Genomic DNA, 20,106 nt, shown 5'->3' with positions numbered 1-20,106 from the left:
TTTTAGGATAAATGAAGACATTTATTAATAGCTAAACGTCTTGAGGATACATGATAAAGCATAGATAATATAATATATACAGATAATATACAGAAAATAATAAATAAAAAAGGAAAGTAAAATAAATAAATAAATAAGGCCTAAGAATGATAAAAATTAATAAAGAAAATTATTCAGCAAGAGTGGCTCGAAGTGCGTGACTCGAGGCTTAACGTGTTGTACCAGGGAATGCTAAGGGAAAAGCTAATTCAACTTCTCTAAATACGGCCTGCGTCTCCTGAAGTAAAGGAATTTGGTGATTCATGATATTTCTGATTAATAACGGTCCTATCAGCTTGTATCATATTTATAAAACCATTCAAAAACAGTTGAGCAATTTACATGATTCATGATAAGTCAGTTCTTCTAATAACAAACATTAACCTTCATATTAACACTTCACGATGTCTAAGCATACAACCTTCATTAGTTCAACTTTCTCGGACTATTTACACATCTTAAACCATCTACTGAAATAAAGTTTAATCCTATAGTGAAAGGAAATAAAGTTAGGCCACACTAATGCGATTAGATTACTTTCAGAAACATATTTAAATATAATTTCACATAACTTACTTTATAATATAAAAGCATTCAACATAACTATTGTTTAACAATAAAAGCAACTTTAAACTCAAATCCTTCAAATATTATCTTTACATTCCTATTATTTTAGAAACTTCATTCTTTCAACCAAACTACTTGTCTAATTTAACTACTAAAATATGATTGTTTATGAAGTTAATGGATCACAAGTTAAACACTTAAAATACAAATACATGGTTATTGCACATTCATTAACTCTTCACATAAGGGAATTTAACTCTTGTCAATAGAGGAGCAGTATTGTTACCTGTTAGTATAAAAGGATAATACAATCTAAGTCTTCTATCTCTTTAGTAGATAGTCATACACCTATGAAAGTTATACTGTTTTTCTTGTATTTACATGACAAATAACATGATATAAGTTACATGATGATTAGACATTTAATTTACATGAATTTCAGGTTTGTCTCAGATTTGAAAGGGGCTTCACGAAGTCCTCAGGAATGTAGGTTAGTTTATGGCTTTGGTGATAAGAGCCTGTCTTCCATCTATAAGGTGGGAGTTGTTTTCCTCTGGTCCGAGTGGCCTTTAGGGTCAATTCATGATGTTAGTTTGTGTAGTAATTCAACTTATCGAAATGGTTTATTAGGAGGTCTTTCTGAGTCTGTTGAACATCACTGATTGAACCCCCACTTGGAGGGTTGCAGAGGTCAGTTCTGCAGGCCGAGGGTCTGCTCTTACAAACTTCCAGGGAGTCTGTCTCTTATTTTCCTTAAGAATCAAAGATTAGTTAACAGAATTAAAGAACAAGCCATACAAGTACATTTGTATTTTCTTTATTTCATCTTAATCTTAACAGCAATCTTAACAATCACAGGGAAAATGCAAGTAAAATGAATGTAAAAGAAATAGGATATGTTGTAAAAATGTTGATGAGCAATATCTTTTGAACAGACTCCAGCGATGTCATTGTTTCCTCCTGATATTCAACTGTGAACTATAGCAAGATGTGAAGAGGACAGCCAGGGTGGTAGTGAAGTCAGTCAGTCTCCATCAGCAGCATCCACTTAGTCGTACACAGGATCTCAGGTTCAGGTTCTCCTGATGAGTAATAATCAAACACTGAATTAACAACAATTCTATTACCTTAAAGTACTGTTTTCTCTGTGAAAACTAAACTTACACAACAGAGACAATATCGTTTTTGAGTTAGTACATGAGAACAGATCTAAACAGATGACTGCTGAGATGCTTGTGGTTAAGCCAAAACAAATATAAAATATAAATATAAAATATCTAAAAACAGGCACATAGTATGACAAGCACAACTGCCACAAGAGCTGACTAACTTAGCTTCGTCAATGGATTTACAAAAATACACAACATCTTCTTCAGGCTTCCTGCTGTTCATCTTGAGATTTACTTCAATAATAACAGTGAAAAAGTGACATTTATATATTTGATTTGTTAATAAGTAAATGCATCTGGCACAGCCTTTTTCCCTAAAACATATTGTTAAGGGTGTAAAATGCCTCAGTTTCAGGATTGTATGTGGTTTTGATTATGTATTGGACAATCAAAACTTATGTTTCTGAAACAAACAAATCAGTGCTTTTGATTTTTTTAAAAAGAATACCAAAATGTACATTTTTGAATCACTGTATTTACAGAGCAAAATTTAGGTTTCAAATGTAATATAATGAATTCAATCATCAGCATTGTATGAAACCAAAAATAGTCTTTTTACATCATCTGTAAACCTTGCAAATACACAAAAATATATCTTCATCAAATAAAAACATTTTTCTATTTTAGAGATATATATATATGTAGGTTACAAATCAGACTTAAACATTCAGCCAATCACTACTTTTCCATCACTGACAGTTCATCACAATCAGTATTGCAAAAAAGTGATAATAAAGGAATGAATGTTATTGAATGTTATCAGTGGTGGTTCTAGTGGTTATGAATGAAAACAAAAAAAACAAAAAAACATTAAAATCAGCAATTCAGGACAATTATTATTATTGCTATTTAGACCATTGAATGTTCCAAGTCTTTGAGGTAAATAGAGGAAGTAGTTTTTGTATGAGTCTCCTATTACTGTCTCTCACTGTGTCTCTGGCACAGTAATACACTGCTGTGTCCTCAGTCTTCAGACTGTTCATCTGTAGATAGAGCTTACTGCTGGAGTCATCTCTGGAGATAGTGAATCTACCCTGGACTGACTGGGAATAAGAGATAGCAGCACTGCCTGTGTGTATAAAAGCAATCCACTCCAGTCCTTTTCCAGGAGCCTGTCTGACCCAGTTCATATGGTAGCTGCTGAATGTGAATCCAGAGGTTGTACAGGTCAATCTGTGGGATTCTCCAGGTTTTTTAACCACTGGTTCAGATTCTGTCAGAGTCTGTCCATCAACACCTGTCAGGAGAAAAAAGAAAACATAACGTGAATGAAATCTGAAATGAATTATATGTCAGGTCGAGATCAGTGAAAATCTTCACCTGCCCAGCAGATAGTTAGAAGCAGCAGTCCTGTCCTATAGTCCATCATGTTAAACTGTGTCCACTGTTCTCTGTCATCCTCTCTGCAGTCAGATAAGTAGAGATGGAAGACTTCTGAGTTTTGCATTGACTCCTCCTCACAGGGAGAAGTGAACTGGATTGGACTGGATTACTTAGTTCTTCTATTTATCACTTTGAGGTGAGGAGTTCAGTCTGAAGTTTCCAGACTGAATTTGTACTTAAGCATAATATATGGTTAATTTAGTGAACTTATAATGGTGCTATGATTTTATTTAAAATGACATTTTAAATAATCTACCATTTATTCATGTATTATTGTAGATAAACTGATTATATTCTAATATTGCATTTTTCAAGGATGAGATTTTACAATAGTTGAATTTGTCTAATAATAGATGAAAACTTATTATCATCCACAAAAACATGAATAAATAGAATTAATTGAAAATTATGAATAGTCTGACATCTTAAAAAAGAATATGTATGTATACTTTTAATAAAACATGTATTACTGTATATGTAAATTCATCATTTGCCAACAGAAAGTGATGTGACAAAAAAATATGTAACAGTATGAGATTTTTGCAGCTGTGCGGAGGTTTGGAGTTTTACATAAAATACTGTCTTGTTGTATCAGTGTTGCACATGTTTGAAGCCACAGACATTCAGAGCCTCTAGAGAGCTGCTCAGATACTAAAATTCAAGTTAAAAAAAAATGCTTTAGGTAAGAAGAGAATTAAAATCATTCTGAAAAACTGTTGTTAGGATTCTTTGTTTCAAAACTCAATTAGCATATTATTGGTTCCAAGAAGGTGTTTGGGTGTGAAGGAATTACATCATTTTCCTGAACTAACTGAACTGACAACATTAATCATGTGAGTTAAAGGGGGTCTGATGAGTACTGTAGGATTTTGTACAGCTGCTCAACCAACTCAGTCACTGTGAGTCTCGAGCACAATAATAAACAGCAGAATCTTCAGTCTTCAGACTGTTCATCTGCAGATACAGCTGCTCTCTGCTGTTGTCTCTGGAGATGGTGAACCGGCCTTGAACTGACTGAGAGTAGTAGATGTAGCTACTACCATCAGTACTGATAGTTGCAACCCACTCCAGTCCTTTTCCAGGAGCCTGTCTGATCCAGGCCATGTAGTAGCTACTGAATGACAATCCAGATGTTGTACAGGTCAGTTTGTGGGATTCTCCAGGCTTTTTAACTGCTGGTTCAGATTCTGTCAGAGTCTGACCATCAACACCTGCCAAGACAAAAAAAGGAAAATAATCAGTTGATTTAAGCTGGTAACTTTTTAACAACAACTTCAACTCAAGATATGTGAAGATCTTCACCTGCCCAGCAGATAGTTAAAAGCAGCAGTCCTGTCCTATAGTCCATCATGTTCAACTGTGTGTCCACTGTTCTCTGTCATCCTCTCTGCAGTCAGATAAGTAGAGGTGGAAGACATCAAGGTTTTGCATTGACTCCTCCTTGCAGGGAGAGAGAATTTTTGAAATTTTGCTATATCAATTTCGATATTAAGTTTATAGTCATCATAATTGAGTTTTACTAGAAAAAGTACCTCCTGAACAGATTTTGCTTTGTTTTGTTTTTCTCACAAAGTGCTCATAACATTCAGGATGTCAGGGGGAAAGAAAACCCCAGTAAGAATATAAGTGAAGAAAACTGATGAGAATACATGAAAAATAACAACTCCTCAGTATATGGATGTTATTAATACCCATCTTCTTTAGTCAATAAAAATAAAATGTCCAATTTGAAACATAAACTCTGTTTCTTGTGTCAAACAAATATCAGTGAAAACTACAGTAACCAGTTTGTCTCTCTCTCTGCAGTCGGATCAGTAAAGGTGGAAGACAACCAAGTTTTGAAGTGACTCGTCCTCACAGACAAAACAATGATGGAAGAATTGCAACACCAGCTAAATGAATTTTGATCTGATCTGAATTTTGAAAATTCCACTTAATCAGAATTCTCTTCAAGTGTTGAATTTTGTGTCGCAAGTTTGAGTTACAACCAACTTGTGTTGTTGGATATCAGAGTTTCCCCCAACAAACACATATTTTTAACACTTGCAACAGAATTATCATGACACAAAATAACTTCACTAAAACATGAGATGACATTATGTTTTGTATTTTTTAATCTTAATCTCACCCACCGGGAGATAATTTGGGGAAATGCATGTGGTAATGTTACCTCTTGCATGTCTTTTTCATAAATATAAAAGTTTAGACAAAAATAACATATTATAATTGATTTTTTGTCATAGGAATACATACTGTGATATAATACTAATTAAACCATTAAAGTATCTACAGCACCATGAAATCAATTCTTGTTAAAAATCAATTAACAACATATTTTATACTTTCATACTATAGGTTTTTACATTACATACATTAAAGTTTTTTTCTGTTTATTCTTTGCTTTTTGTAACAGTGAACTGGTATTGAAATCAATAGTGGTCTGAGGGCTCCTCCTCTGGTGGCTTCAGGTTAGAAGTGTTCAGACACTGAGGGGTTTTTGTTCAGGTCTGCTGATGGTTTGTGTTATTGTGGGTCTCTGGCACAGTAATACACAGCAGTGTCTTCAGGCTCCACATTCTGTCCGTTTAGAGTCACTGTGTTGCTGGAAGAGTCTAAGTCGATACTGAACTTATTTTTTAGTGAATCCTTGTAGTATGAAGCTCCAGTATATCTACTTCCAATCCACTCCAGTTCTTTCCCTGCAGGTTGTCTGATCCAAGCTGTGTAATAGTCGCTAACAGAATAAGAGACCTGACAGGTGATGGTCAGACGTTGACCTGGCTGCACAGTCACTGAGGCTGGCTGTGTCAACTGTTCACACTTCACACCTGTGGAGGAAAACATGTTGAGTATTGAATCAGTGTAACAACAGTAAACAGTCAGTGTGCTGTGATCATACTGTCAGTGTCTCTGCCTCAGTGAGACTCACAGGATCCAGCAGCCAGCAGCAGCAGAGCTACAGAGAACATGGTTGGTATTGAAGGTGATCTGATGGGAGCTTCTCTTCTTCTGCTGCAACTGACAGCATGATATCAAGTGTTTATAGCAGACTGTGAGGAAGTTCACTTTGCATAAAGAAGGATACTGACAGGCTATAAAAGAAGGATGGACTGTTGTGTCACACAGAGTCCACTTGGAATTGTGTTATTAGCATTTATTTTGACACATACAAATGTATTATTTAAAATAGTAACTTAAAGTTAATGTTCTTTCATTCTCCACAAAACTTCTAACACAAGTCAGACAAATGCATTTAAACTCAAATAAACAGACAATTCAATTGTTCCATTCTGCCTCAGCTACAGAGAACATCAGAGATACACAAGCGCATGTCTGAGATAATGAAGATGTTTTATCAGATTGTCTAACCATCATTTCTGAAATAATATCATATAATTTCTTCAAACCTTCTCCTGTCCTTAATCAGGATCTTATCTCTGTCAGGTAGTCGAGTAATGTACACTGGATTGTCCAAATTTGTAGCCCATTGTACAGGTTCAGTTATTATCTGACTTTCAAGGGAAAAAGCCGCAAATTTCTGGCAACAAATTAAACAATATAAAAGTGTATGCACCCTTTCTCTGCTTAAAGAGTTTAAATAAACACTAGTTAGTCCTTGGCTCTAGTAATGCTATGGTTTCAAAATAGATAAATAAGTATAGTTCTGCATTAGTGTTATTTGTAGTAGTATAAAAGAAGAAGAAGAAGAATTTTAACATTTATGATGAAGATGATCTCAGATTATTCCACTTTAACATGAATTCTTACCCAATTTAGATTCAGTCATATATTCTGATCAGCAGTATTTGTGGGCCATTTATATATTATTCATAAATGTCAATTTACAGTATATTTGTAATTTCAGACCTACTGTACAAAACGATTTATGGGACCATTATTAACCATTACTTTTATAAAAAGGTACATATAACCCTAAAAAACAGGAAGTCATAAACACCAACATCAGCTGTTGCTTTCACAGTGTGCATTCATGTGTGTGTGTGTTTACATGTTTAGAGGTGTTGTCATTATTCTCCTTAGTTAGTTTTATTCCAAACCATATCTTCTACTGCCACCTATAGGTCTTTGTAAAAACATCATCTGTGGAGTTTTTGTAAAGCCTCTCTGCTTACTTTAACCAGTGTGTATTTGGCACAGTAATACACAGCAGAGTCCTCTGTCTTTAAGTTGGACAGTCTCAGATACACCATGTTGTTGCTGTTATCTCTGGTGATTTCTATTTGTCCTTGCACACTGCTGGAATAATCAGTTCCACTTGCATCGCTATAAATGCGCCCCATCCATCCCAGCGCTTTTCCTGAAGGTTGTCTGATCCAGTGCATACTGCAGCAGCTAAATGTGAAGCCAGATCCCCTGCAGGAGAGACTGAGAGTCTCTCCAGGCTTTTTCACCACTGAACTGGAAGGAATGGACTCCATACTCTGACCTGTACAACCTGATGAGATGAAAGGAGAGATGAACCACAGAATAAAATGAGACAAACAGTCATCTGGGAAGTTTTCTGGTATCAGTGACTGACCATCAGTTGATGCTGTCTGATAAAAGATAAAACAACAAGAAGCAGGAGAACTCACAGGACAGAGAAAGAGCAACCAGCAGAAGAGTGAGTGTGTTCATCATCCTGAGGCTGGAGATGTGACCTCTGATGCTCCACAAGAACAACAAGACCAGTCAGCAGGACAGAAGTACACTGCACACACTGAAGATTTGCATCAGAGTATCATGGGGAGGGAGTGGCTCATTTACTGGAAGTCTGTTATAGTTGAAGTTATGACTTGTCCTTCCATGCGGAATACAATATCAAATCCAGAGACCCAAAAATAGTCAGAAAGACTGTCTGTATGGTACATGTTAAGTTGAACTCATGTATCAATGATATGAGGGAAATTAGGGTATTTGTTCTGGCCTGCTGGTGGTTTGTATCACTGTAGAGTTTACATGTGCACAGAAATAAACAGTTGTGTCATCAGGCTGCAGATTCAGTTACTGTCACTTTTCTAGAAGAAAGGTTTGTGTGGTGAAGAACTTGTTCTTCAGAACATTATTTGGATCAATTCTGCCTCCTCCCCACCAATTCAAAATCCAATCCATTGGTTTTCCTTCACGCTGTCTGATCCAACCTGTTGCATAGCTGCTATCAGTCAGAGAATAACCAGAGACCTGACAGATGATGGTCAAAGACTGTCCAGGCTGCACAACCATTGAGTCTGGCTGGATGAGATCAATACTGTACACACCTTATTAAAATAACTCAAAAGAAGAATTTGAATTGCTGACAAACACACTTAGACTGATGATGAAAGCAAAATTTTCTGTAGTTTGACTAATTACTATAACATTGGTTGGTGGTTTATGATTCAGATTGAATGTTGTTTATTTTCAAATAATGGCGTTTTGGGAGAGAAGCTGCATTTCTTTAGACTGATTTCTTGTCAGATGATGAGCTTTTGAAGACAAGTTGGCAACTGAATTTATTTAATTAATTGAACAATTTAATGTTTAATAATGTATAATAGTTTAATTCACTGAGTTTCACTGAGTGTCATGTATCAGTGACTATAATGTCAAAGTCTTTACATAGATGGAAACAGTTGCTGCCAAATTAAATTAAGACAAACATTTAGAAAAATCTAAAGGCTGTTTCTCTCTTTACTGTAACAGTGAACTAGTGTTGAACTCATTAGTGGTCTGAGGGCTCCTCCTCTGGTGGCTTCATGTTACAAGTGTTCAGGCACTGAGGGGTTTTTGTTCAGGTCTGCTGATGGTTTGTGTTATTGTGGGTGTCTGGCACAGTAATACACAGCAGTGTCTTCAGGCTCCACATTCTGTCCATTTAGAGTCACTGTGTTGCTGGAAGAGTCTAAGTCGATACTGAACTTGTTCTTTAGTGAATCCTTGTAGTATGAAGCTCCAGCAAATCTCATTCCAATCCACTCCAGTTCTTTCCCTGCAGGCTGTCTGGTCCAAGCTGTGTAATAGTCGCTAAATGTATCATTTAAAACAGTAACTTAAAGTTAATGTTCTTTCATTCTTCACAAAACTTCTAACACAAGTCAGACAAATGCATTTGAAGTCAAATAAATAGATAATTTAATTTTTCCATTCTGCCTCAGCTACAGAGAGCATCAGAGATACACAAGAGCATGTCTGAGATAATGAAGATGTTTTATCAGATTGTTTAACCATCATTTCTGAAATAATATCATATAATTTCTTCAAACCTTCTCCTGTCTGTAACCAGGATCTTATCTCCACCAAGTGGTCTAGTAATGTACACTGGATTGTCCAAATCTGTAACCAATTGTACAGGTTCAGTTAATATCTGACTTTCAGGGGAAAAAAAATCATAATTTTCTGGCTACATATTAAACAATATAAAAGTGTATGCACCCTTTCTCTGCTGAAAGAGTTTAAAAGAACACTAGTTAGTCCTTGGCTCTAGTGATGCTACGATTTCAATATAGATAAATAAGTATAGTTCTGCATTAGTGTTATATTTAGTAGGAACAAGAAGGATCCTGCAGAAATTCTGACACTTTTAATAGGAACACATATATTATGATGCAAGTTTATGGAAAAACTATTATTATTTAGAATTTTTTCTTACAGTTTTTGTTTTTTATTCTTCACAACACAGACAAACACATTTACAGCAACTGACAATTTAAACTCTTTTCAGACATGGATTGACAGGCACTCAGATTTACATAAAATTGACCCTGCTGCTTATTCGGACATGTGACTGACACAGTAAAAAATCAACAAGATTAATGTAAAGAGGTGCATGTCTAAGAGGAGCTTTAGAGATCAGAGCTGCATGTGGGAGGAAACACAAAGCTACAAAAGAACATGTTTGAGTTAATAAAGAGAGACTGTGTATTCTGAGTGTTTAATGGTGTTAAACTGACATTTTTCTGGAAATACTGAAAGTAAATTTTTTGACTTGGTTTGACATGAAGAGTTTTTTTACGATGTTGCTCCATTGTCACTTTTATATAGTGAAATTGCAAATTGGCAAATATCAACTTTGGCATTTTAATGGTTTCAGTGTTGCAGATATTTGAGCCTCTAGAGAGCTGCTCACATACTGAAATTCATGTAAAAACAACAACAAAAAAAGTTTTTTTTTACATGAGAAGAGAAATCAAATCTTTATTAAGAGTTATCATTAAAAATGATGCTCTCTCTCAGGAAATGTACTTTAAAAAACAAATTATAATATCACTGGTTCCAAAAAAGATGTTTGGGTCTGAAGGAATTACATCATTTTCTTAAACCTCCTGAGCTGACAAAATACATGATTCATGTGAGTTAAAGGGGGTCTGATGAGTACTGTAGGATTTTGTACAGCTGCTCAACCAACTCAGTCACTGTGAGTCTCCAGCACAATAATAAACAGCAGAATCTTCAGTCTTCAGACTGTTCATCTGCAGATACAGCTGCTCTCTGCTGTCGTCTCTGGAGATGGTGATCCGACCTTGAACTGACTGAGAGTAGTAGATGTAGCTACCACCACCATTGCTAAAACATGAGATGAATCTCACCTCAGATAATTAAAATGATTTTCATGAACATGAACAAAAACCAATGGCTGCCTACAAGAAAGGACATCTAAAATCTGATGAACCATTTTTAAAAATGGTGAACATTAATCTACAATATGCAGAGGACTAAGACATCAAACAACCTGTTTAATTTATAATCATTAATAATAGTGCAGAGGAGCAAGAAAGAAGTAACACTGTTGTTAGTTGTTTATAACTTTATCTTATTTTAATACCACAGCCTATTTAACGTATTTACAGTTTGCTAATATTTTGATCTACTGAGGTCACCTGTAATGTTTGCATCTATACTGGAGACAGATCGTACCAAAGACTGTGAAAGTGTTTAGTAAAGCTCTTGTATTCTCACAAATAAAAGGAGAAAATGCTACATTTCTTGTCCTGTTCAGTCCTTCCTCTAATTGTTAGTCCAGACTGACAAAAATAATTTATGTGGAGCCACAAACTAAAATTAAAAGTGTCATAAAGAAAGATTATTTATGTTTCATTTCATGTTTGATGAAGAGCTTTTAAAGTGTAGCTGTCAACTGAAATAATGCTGCAACAAATTCACCACTTGAACTATAAGGAAGAGAGAACACTTTTTGATAAATGCCTCCACTGTATTATTTAATATTATTATAATTGTTGTTTCTTTCTTGTATTGTAACAGTGAACTGGTGTTAAAATCATTAGTGGTCTGAGGGCTCCTCCTCTGGTGGCTTCATGTTACAAGTGTTCAGGCACTGAGGGGTTTTTGTTCAGGTCTGCTGATGGTTTGTGTTATTGTGGGTCTCTGGCACAGTAATACACAGCAGTGTCTTCAGGCTGCACATTCTGTCCGTTTAGAGTCACTGTGTTGCTGGAAGAGTCTAAGTCGATACTGAACTTGTTCTTTAGTGAATCTTTGTAGGCAGAGCCTCCAGTATATCTACTTCCAATCCACTCCAGTCCTTTCCCTGCAGGCTGTCTGATCCAAGCTGTCCAATAGCTGCTAAGAGAATAAGAGACCTGACAGGTGATGGTCAGACGTTCACCTGGCTGCACAGTCACTGAGGCTGGCTGTGTCAACTGTTGACACTTCACACCTGTTAAAAGAAGAAAATGTTTTGTGACAAAATATCAAAATAAAGAAGAACTGCTGACTATGACAAATCCAGAATCCAGACTCACAGGATCCAGCTGCCAACAGCAGCAGCAGAGCTACAGAGAACATGGTTGGTATTGAAGGTGATCTGATGGAAGCTTCTCTTCTTCTGCTGCAACTGACAGCATGATATCAAGTGTTTATAGCAGACTGTGAGGAAGTTCACTTTGCATAAAGAAGGACACTGACAGGCTATAAAAGAAGGATGGACTGTTGTGTCACACATAGTCAACTTGGAATTGTGTTATTAGCATTTATTTTGACACATACAAATGTATTATTTAAAACAGTAACTTAAAGTTAATGTTCTTTCATTCTTCACAAAACTTCTAACACAAGTCAGACAAATGCATTTAAACTCAAATAAACAGACAATTTAATTTTTCCATTCTTCTTCAGCTACAGAGAACATCAGAGAGCACGTCTGAGATAATAAAGCTGTTTTATCAGATTGTTTAACCATCATTTCTGAAATAATATCATATCATTTCTTCAAACCTTTTCCTGTCCTTAATCAGGATCTTATCTCTGTCAGGTAGTTGAGTAATGTACACTGGATTCTCCAAATTTGTAGCCCATTGTACAGGTTCAGTTATTATCTGACTTTCAAGGGAAAAAGCCACAAATTTCTGGCAACAAATTAAACAATATAAAAGTGTATGCACCCTTTCTCTGCTTAAAGAGTTTAAATAAACACTAATTAGTCCTTGGCTCTAGTTATGCTATGGTTTCAAAATAGATAAATAAGTATAGTTCTGCATTAGTGTTATTTGTAGTAGTGTAAAGTAAAGCATTATTATTACAATGATACATCTGTTAAGATGGATTAAAACTGAACTGAACTGAACTTAGAACTGTTGTCAGTGATACACAGAGGAGAAAAATAGATGTTTTAAGTCTTGAATTACTTCTTTTCGGTTTTTACTGTTTGTTAATGTGTATGTGCGTGTTTTTGCATGTGACTGTATGGTCGAGCATTTACTCTTTGCATACTGTACTGTATTACTCTACTTTATTATTTCCATACAACTGAACACACAAAACAAGTGAGATAGTTAGGGTCTATCAGCCCAGTAAGGATGAGTACTGTCGCTCTAATAATAATCAGCAGAATCTTCAGTCTTCAGACTGTTCATCTGCAGATACACCTGCTCTCTGTTGTTGTCTCTGGAGATGGTGAACCGGCCTTTAACTGACTCAGAGTAGTAGATGTAGCTACTGGTCTCACTGATAGTAGCAACCCACTCCAGTCCTTTTCCAGCAGCCTTTTTGATCCAAGCATTCCAGTAATGGCTACTGAACCCTGAATATGTGCAGGTCAGTCTGTGAGATTCTCCAGATCTTTTAACCACTGATTCAGACTCAATCAGTGTTTGACCCTCAGCACCTACAGAAAGTTAAACTGTTTATTAGCTACTGTCATGCAGCCATAACATCTTTATACCAGGTCGTCAGAAAAACAACAATGGTTCTTACCTGTCCAGTTAATTGACAGGATGAGAAAAACAACCAAATAATCAGGTCTGATCATTGTAAAAGCACATTGTCTCTGTCCAGTCTGCAGCGTGTATGTCAGTGATTTAGTCTCTGTCATTCATTCTGCAACACATATGTAGAGATGAAAAAGATCAGAGATTTGCATTGACTCCTCCTCCTCAAAGAGAAACACACCACATCACACATATCTCTAGATAAAAAAATCAAAAACTGGGACATTTAGAACATATTTCTATATTTTAATAATAATTTTAACATTTATGATGAAGATGATCTCAGATTATTCCACTTTAACATGAATTCTTACCCAATTTAGATTCATTCATATATTCTGATCAGCAGTATTTGTGGGCCATTTATATATTATTCATAAATGTCAATTTACAGTATATTTGTAATTTCAGACCTACTGTACAAAACAATTTATGGGACCATTATTAACCATTACTTTTATAAAAAGGTACATATAACCCTAAAAAACAGGAAGTCACAAACACCAACATCAGCTGTTGCTTTCACAGTGTGCATTCATGTGTGCTTGTGTTTACATGTTTAGAGGTGTTGTCATTATTCTCCTTAGTTAGTTTTATTCCATATCTTCTACTGCCACCTGTGGGTCTTTGTAAAAACATCATCTGTGGAGTTTTTGTAAAGCCTATCTGCTTACTTTAACCAGTGTGTATTTGGCACAGTAATACACAGCAGAGTCCTCTGGCTTTAAGTTGGACAGTCTCAGATACACCATGTTGTTGCTGTTATCTCTGGTGATTTCTATTCGTCCTTGCACACTGCTGGAATAATCAGTTCCACTTGCATCGCTATAAATGCGCCCCATCCATCCCAGTGCTTTTCCTGAAGGTTGTCTGATCCAGTGCATACTGCAGCAGCTAAATGTGAAGCTAGATCCCCTGCAGGAAAGACTGAGAGTCTCTCCAGGCTTTTTCACCACTGAACTGGAAGGAATGGACTCCATACTCTGACCTGTACAACCTGATGAGATGAAAGGAGTGATGAACCACAGAATAAAATGAGACAAACAGTCATCTGGGAAGTTTTCTGGTATCACTGACTGACCATCAGTTGATGCTGTCTGATAAAAGATAAAACAACAAGAAGCAGGAGAACTCACAGGACAGAGAGAGAGCAACCAGCAGAAGAGTGAGTGTGTTCATCATCCTGAGGCTGGAGATGTGACCTCTGATGCTCCACAAGAACAACAAGACCAGTCAGCAGGACAGATGTACACTGCACACACTGAAGATTTGCATCAGAGTATCATGGGGAGGGAGTGGCTCATTTACTGGAAGTCTGTTATAGTTGAAGTTATGACTTGTCCTTCCATGCGGAATACAACATCACATCCAGAGACCCAAAAATAGTCAGAAAGACTGTCTGTATGGTACATGTTAAGTTGAACTCATGTATCAATGATATGAGGGAAATTAGGGTATTTGTTCTGGCCTGCTGGTGGTTTGTATCACTGTAGAGTTTACATGTGCACAGAAATAAACAGTTGTGTCATCAGGCTGCAGATTCAGTTAATGTCACTTTTCTAGTAGAAAGGTTTGTGTGGTGAAGAACTTGTTCTTCAGAACATTATTTGGATCAATTCTGCCTCCTCCCCCCCTATTCAAAATCCAATCCATTGGTTTTCCTTCACGCTGTCTGATCCAACCTGTTGCATAGCTGCTATCAGTCAGAGAATAACCAGAGACCTGACAGGTGATGGTCAAAGACTGTCCAGGCTGCACAACCATTGAGTCTGGCTGGATGAGATCAATACTGTATACACCTTATTAAAATAACTCAAAAGAAGAATTTGAATTGCTGACAAACACACTTAGACTGATGATGAAAGCAAAATTTTCTGTAGTTTGACTAATTACTATAACATTAACATCAGGTTGGTGGTTTATGATTCAGATTGAATGTTGTTCATTTTCAAATAATGGCATTTTGGGAGAGAAGCTGCATTTCTTTAGACTGATTTCTTGTCAGATGACGAGCTTTTGAAGACAAGTTGGCAACTGAATTTATTTAATTAATTGAACAATTTAATGTTTAATAATGTATAATACTGTCATTCACTGAGTTTCACTGAGTGTCATGTATCAGTGATTGTAATGTCAAAGTCTTGACATAGATGGAAACAGTTGCTGCCAAATTAAATTAAGACAAACATTTAGAAAAATCTAAAGGCTGTTTCTCTCTTCACTGTAACAGTGAACTGGTTTTGAAATGATTAGTGGTCTGAGGGCTCCTCCTCTGGTGGCTTCATGTTACAAGTGTTCAGGCACTGAGGGGTTTTTGTTCAGGTCTGCGCTCCGGCACAGTAATACACAGCAGTGTCTTCAGGCTGCACATTCTGTCCGTTTAGAGTCACTCTGTTGCTGGAAGAGTCTAAGTCGATACTGAACTTATTCTTTAGTGAATCTTTGTAGTCTGTGGTGTATCCAACACGTGCACTTCCAATCCACTCCAGTTCTTTCTCTGCAGGCTGTCTGATCCAAGCTGTAGCATAACTGCTCCTGACAGGTGATGGTCAGACGTTGATCTGGCTGCACAGTCACTGAGGCTGGCTGTGTCAACTGTTCACACTTCACACCTGTGGAGGAAAACATGTTGAGTATTGAATCAGTGTAACAACAGTGAACAGTCAGTGTGCTGTGATCATACTGTCAGTGTCTCTGCCTCAGTGAGACTCACAGGATCCAGCAGCAGCAGCAGCAGCAGCAGAGCTACAGAGAACATGGTTGGTATTGAAGGTGATCTGATGGGAGCTTCTCTTCTTCTGCTGCAACTGACAGCATGATATCAAGTGTTTATAGCAGACTGTGAGGACGTTCACTTTGCATAAAGAAGGACACTGACAGGCTATAAAAGAAGGATCCTGCAGAAATTCTGACACTTTTAATAGGAACACATATATTATGATGCAAGTTTATGGAAAAACTATTATTATTTAGAATTTTTTCTTACAGTTTTTGTTTTTTATTCTTCACAACACAGACAAACACATTTACAGCAACTGACAATTTAAACTCTTTTCAGACATGGATTGACAGGCACTCAGATTTACATAAAATTGACCCTGCTGCTTATTCGGACATGTGACTGACACAGTAAAAAATAAACAAGATTAATGTAAAGAGGTGCATGTCTAAGAGGAGCTTTAGAGATCAGAGCTGCATGTGGGAGGAAACACAAAGCTACAAAAGAACATGTTTGAGTTAATAAAGAGAGACTGTGTATTCTGAGTGTTTAATGGTGTTAAACTGACATTTTTCTGGAAATACTGAAAGTAAATTTTTTGACTTGGTTTGACATGATGAGTTTTTTTACGATGTTGCTCCATTGTCACTTTTATATAGTGAAAATTGCAAATTGGCAAATATCAACTTTGGAATTTTAATGGTTTCAGTGTTGCAGATATTTGAGCCTCTAGAGAGCTGCTCACATACTGAAATTCATGTAAAAACAACAACAAAAAAAGTTTTTTCTTACATGAGAAGAGAAATCAAATCTTTATTAAGAGTTATCATTAAAAATTATGCTCTCTCTCAGGAAATATACTTTAAAAACCAAATTATAGTATCACTGGTTCCAAAAAAGATGTTTGGGTCTGAAGGAATTACATCATTTTCTTGAACCACCTGAGCTGACAAAATACATGATTCATGTGAGTACAAGGGGGTCTGATGAGTACTGTAGGATTTTGTACAGCTGCTCAACCAACTCAGTCACTGTGAGTCTCGAGCACAATAATAAACAGCAGAATCTTCAGTCTTCAGACTGTTCATCTGCAGATACAGCTGCTCTCTGCTGTTGTCTCTGGAGATGGTGAACCGACCTTGAACTGACTGAGAGTAGTAGATGTAGCTACCACCACCATTGCTGATAAGTGCAATCCACTCCAGTCCTTTTCCAGGAGCCTGCCTGACCCAGGCCATAGCATAGCTGCTGAATGACAATCCAGATGTTGTACAGGTCAGTTTGTGGGATTCTCCAGGCTTTTTAACTGCTGGTTCAGATTCTGTCAGAGTCTGACCATCAACACCTGTCAAGATGAAAAAGGAAAATAATCAGTTGATTTAAGCTGGTAACTTTTTAACAACAACTTCAACTCAAGATCTGTGAAGATCTTCACCTGCCCAGCAGATAGTTAAAAGCAGCAGTCCCGTCCTATAGTCCATCATGTTAAACTGTGTGTCCACTGTTCTCTGTCATCCTCTCTGCAGTCAGATAAGTAGAGGTGGAAGACATCAAGGTTTTGCATTGACTCCTCCTCACAGCAAAGAGAGAACGGGATTAAAATACTGAAAATTTGCAATAATAATTTCAATATAAAGTTCATAGTTATTATCATTAAGTGTTAATAGAAAAAGTAACTCTTGAACAAATGTTGCTTTTTTTGTTTTTCTGACAAAGTGCTCATAACATTCAGGATGTCAGGGGGAAAGAAAACCCCAGTAGGAATATAAGTGAAGAAAACTGATGAGAATATGTGAAAAATATGTAAAAAGAAACAGGTAAATATGTAAAATAAAAAAGGTCAACATTAATCTACAATATACAGAGGACTAAGACATAAAACGTGTTTCAATTTATAATCATTCAGACCAAGCAAATGATAGTTGTCAGTTATTAATGACATTATTTTATTTTAATACCACAGCATATTTAACTTATTTACAGTTTGCTAATATTTTGATCTACTGAGGTCACCTGTAATGTTTGCATCTATACTGGAGACAGATCGTACCAAAGACTGTGAAAGTGTTCTGTAAAGCTCTTGTATTCTCACGAGAAAATGTTACATTTCTAGTCCTGTTCAGTCCTTCCTCTCATTGTTAGTCTAGACTGACAAAAGTAATTTATGTGGAGCCAAAAAAATAAAATTAAAAGTCACATAAAGAAAGATTATTTATGTTTCATTTCTTGTTAGATGAAGAGCTTTCAAAGTGTAGTTGTCAGTTGAAATAATGCTGCAACAAATTCACCACTTGAAATATAAATATTGTGAGTCAGGAAGAGAGAACACTTTTTGATAAATGCCTCCACTGTATTATTTAATATTATTATAATTATGTATCATGTTTTATTTATTTTACTTTTTATGGTTAAATATGATCAAATACTGTTTCCTGTTACTGTAACAGTGAACTGGTGTTGAAATCATTAGTGGTCTGAGGGCTCCTCCTCTGGTGGCTTCATGTTACAAGTGTTCAGGCACTGAGGGGTTTTTGTTCAGGTCTGCTGATGGTTTGTGTTATTGTGGGTATCTGGCACAGTAATACACAGCAGTGTCTTCAGGCTGCACAATCTGTCCATTTAGAGTCACTGTGTTGCTGGAAGAGTCTAAGTCGATACTGAACTTGTTCTTTAGTGAATCTTTGTAGGCTGTAGTGGATCCAATTCTACTTCCAATCCACTCCAGTCCTTTCCCTGCAGGCTGTCTGATCCAAGCTGTCCAATAGCCACTAACAGAATAAGAGACCTGACAGGTGATGGTCAGACGTTGACCTGGCTGCACAGTCACTGAGGCTGGCTGTGTCAACTGTTGACACTTCACACCTGTTAAAAGAAGACAATATGTTGTGACAAAATATCAAAACAAACGAAGAACTGCTGACTATGACAAATCCAGAGAGACTCACAGGATCCAGCTGCCAACAGCAGCAGCAGAGCTACAGAGAACATGGTTTATGGTGAAACTGATGTGCTGTGATCTCCACTGACAGTCTGATGTGAAGTTTTTATATCTGAGAAACAAGGAGGATCACTGAGTTTGCATAGAATCAAACACATGAAGCATTAATGTTGGTCTAACTGGAGACTACTCAAAGAATATGTTGTATGAGCCTTGATGAAACTTTTAATCTGCATCTTTTTTCACTGTAATCCATACGGAGTTCTTTTCAGTGTTATTTATTGTCACAAACGTGCTTGTAAACATTGTGGTTACAGACTAATATTCATTTCAAACCCAACAATATACTTGATATTTATTGTTCAATATTTCATTAGAAATGGCAATTTCATTATACACTCAATTGTAACACAATATCTCTGCATTTAATGAAACTACTGTCAGCTTTCTCAAATAATGTTTTTTCTGCTTTTATTTTAAATGTAATATGAGATCAAGTTGTGCAAACTGTGTAAATTCTAGTATAAGCACTAATGACATGATAGTGGTGGATCATGATTGTAGTTACTATGTTAATATTAACTTAGAGGGCTGCTTTATGGACATTTCCATCATGGATAATGAATAACATTCATTAGCATTGCAATATAATGATCACTGGACTCCATGGAACCAAACCGAGCAACCACCAACACTGTCAGCTTTCTCATGTTTACAGTGTAGTTAGTATTTTTGTTGTGTATGGTGTGTGTGTGTGTGTGTGTGTGTAAGTGCCTGCATGCATGGGTGCGTGTGTGTGTGTGTGTGTGGAAGCATGTACTTGTATGATTGTTTTTGTGAGGACCAATTTGAGTTTTAGACCTGGGAAGTGAGGACATTTTAGCTTGTTGTCACTTTCTGACCCTCAAAGGGCTGTTTTAGGGTTAAGACTGAAATGGGTTTAGGTTCAGTTTAGGGTAAAGGTTGGGAATAGGCATTTATTTCCTCACTAAGACAGCTATACAAATGTGTGTTTGTGTGTGTGTTTATACAAATGTGAACATGTATGTGGTCCTTTCTTTAGTCTTTGCATATTGTATGACCACAAAG

The 20,106-nt window shown here is 36.4% G+C and overlaps 1 protein-coding gene and 4 gene segments (V, D, J or C); all 5 read right to left on the bottom strand.

Annotated features, from left to right (window-relative positions):
• Positions 1-2,222: 2,222 nt before the first annotated feature.
• LOC122966904 (Ig heavy chain Mem5-like) lies at positions 2,223-5,315 on the bottom strand. Its single transcript, XM_044331270.1, has 4 exons — positions 5,287-5,315; positions 4,065-4,368; positions 3,096-3,144; positions 2,223-3,012 (listed from the first exon to the last, which is right to left on the bottom strand). Exons 1-4 carry the CDS (start codon positions 5,313-5,315, stop codon positions 2,621-2,623), a joined length of 774 nt encoding a protein of 257 aa, XP_044187205.1. The 3' UTR covers positions 2,223-2,620.
• A 336-nt stretch (positions 5,316-5,651) lies between these two features.
• Positions 5,652-6,200, bottom strand: LOC122966546. The segment is given in 2 exon segments: positions 5,652-5,986; positions 6,088-6,200. Coding segments are annotated over 2 exon segments (345 nt in total).
• Positions 6,201-11,470: 5,270 nt separating this feature from the next.
• LOC122966525 lies at positions 11,471-11,998 on the bottom strand. The segment is given in 2 exon segments: positions 11,471-11,811; positions 11,897-11,998. Coding segments are annotated over 2 exon segments (348 nt in total).
• A 966-nt stretch (positions 11,999-12,964) lies between these two features.
• On the bottom strand, positions 12,965-15,124 carry LOC122966903. The segment is given in 4 exon segments: positions 12,965-13,085; positions 13,411-13,417; positions 14,178-14,357; positions 15,043-15,124. Coding segments are annotated over 4 exon segments (390 nt in total).
• Positions 15,125-18,636: 3,512 nt separating this feature from the next.
• Positions 18,637-19,224, bottom strand: LOC122966527. The segment is given in 2 exon segments: positions 18,637-18,941; positions 19,025-19,224. Coding segments are annotated over 2 exon segments (348 nt in total).
• Positions 19,225-20,106: the final 882 nt, after the last annotated feature.

This window comes from Thunnus albacares, chromosome 17 (genome assembly GCF_914725855.1).
Source record: "Thunnus albacares chromosome 17, fThuAlb1.1, whole genome shotgun sequence".
Lineage (NCBI taxonomy): Eukaryota > Metazoa > Chordata > Actinopteri > Scombriformes > Scombridae > Thunnus > Thunnus albacares.
Note: the sequence above shows the minus strand (reverse complement) of the source record. Positions and strands in the feature narration are given on the sequence as shown.

Bases quoted from the DNA above. Each gene is read 5' to 3' on its own strand.
- LOC122966904 (XM_044331270.1), bottom strand. From the start codon at position 5,315: ATGCATTTCCCCAAATTATCTCCCGGTGG. The intron at 3,145-4,064 runs GACTCACAGTGA...ACACAGTTTAAC, and splicing joins CTGTTTATTATTGTGCTCGA to ATGATGGACTATAGGACAGG. The intron at 3,013-3,095 runs GTGAAGATTTTC...TTCTCCTGACAG, and splicing joins TCTAACTATCTGCTGGGCAG to GTGTTGATGGACAGACTCTG.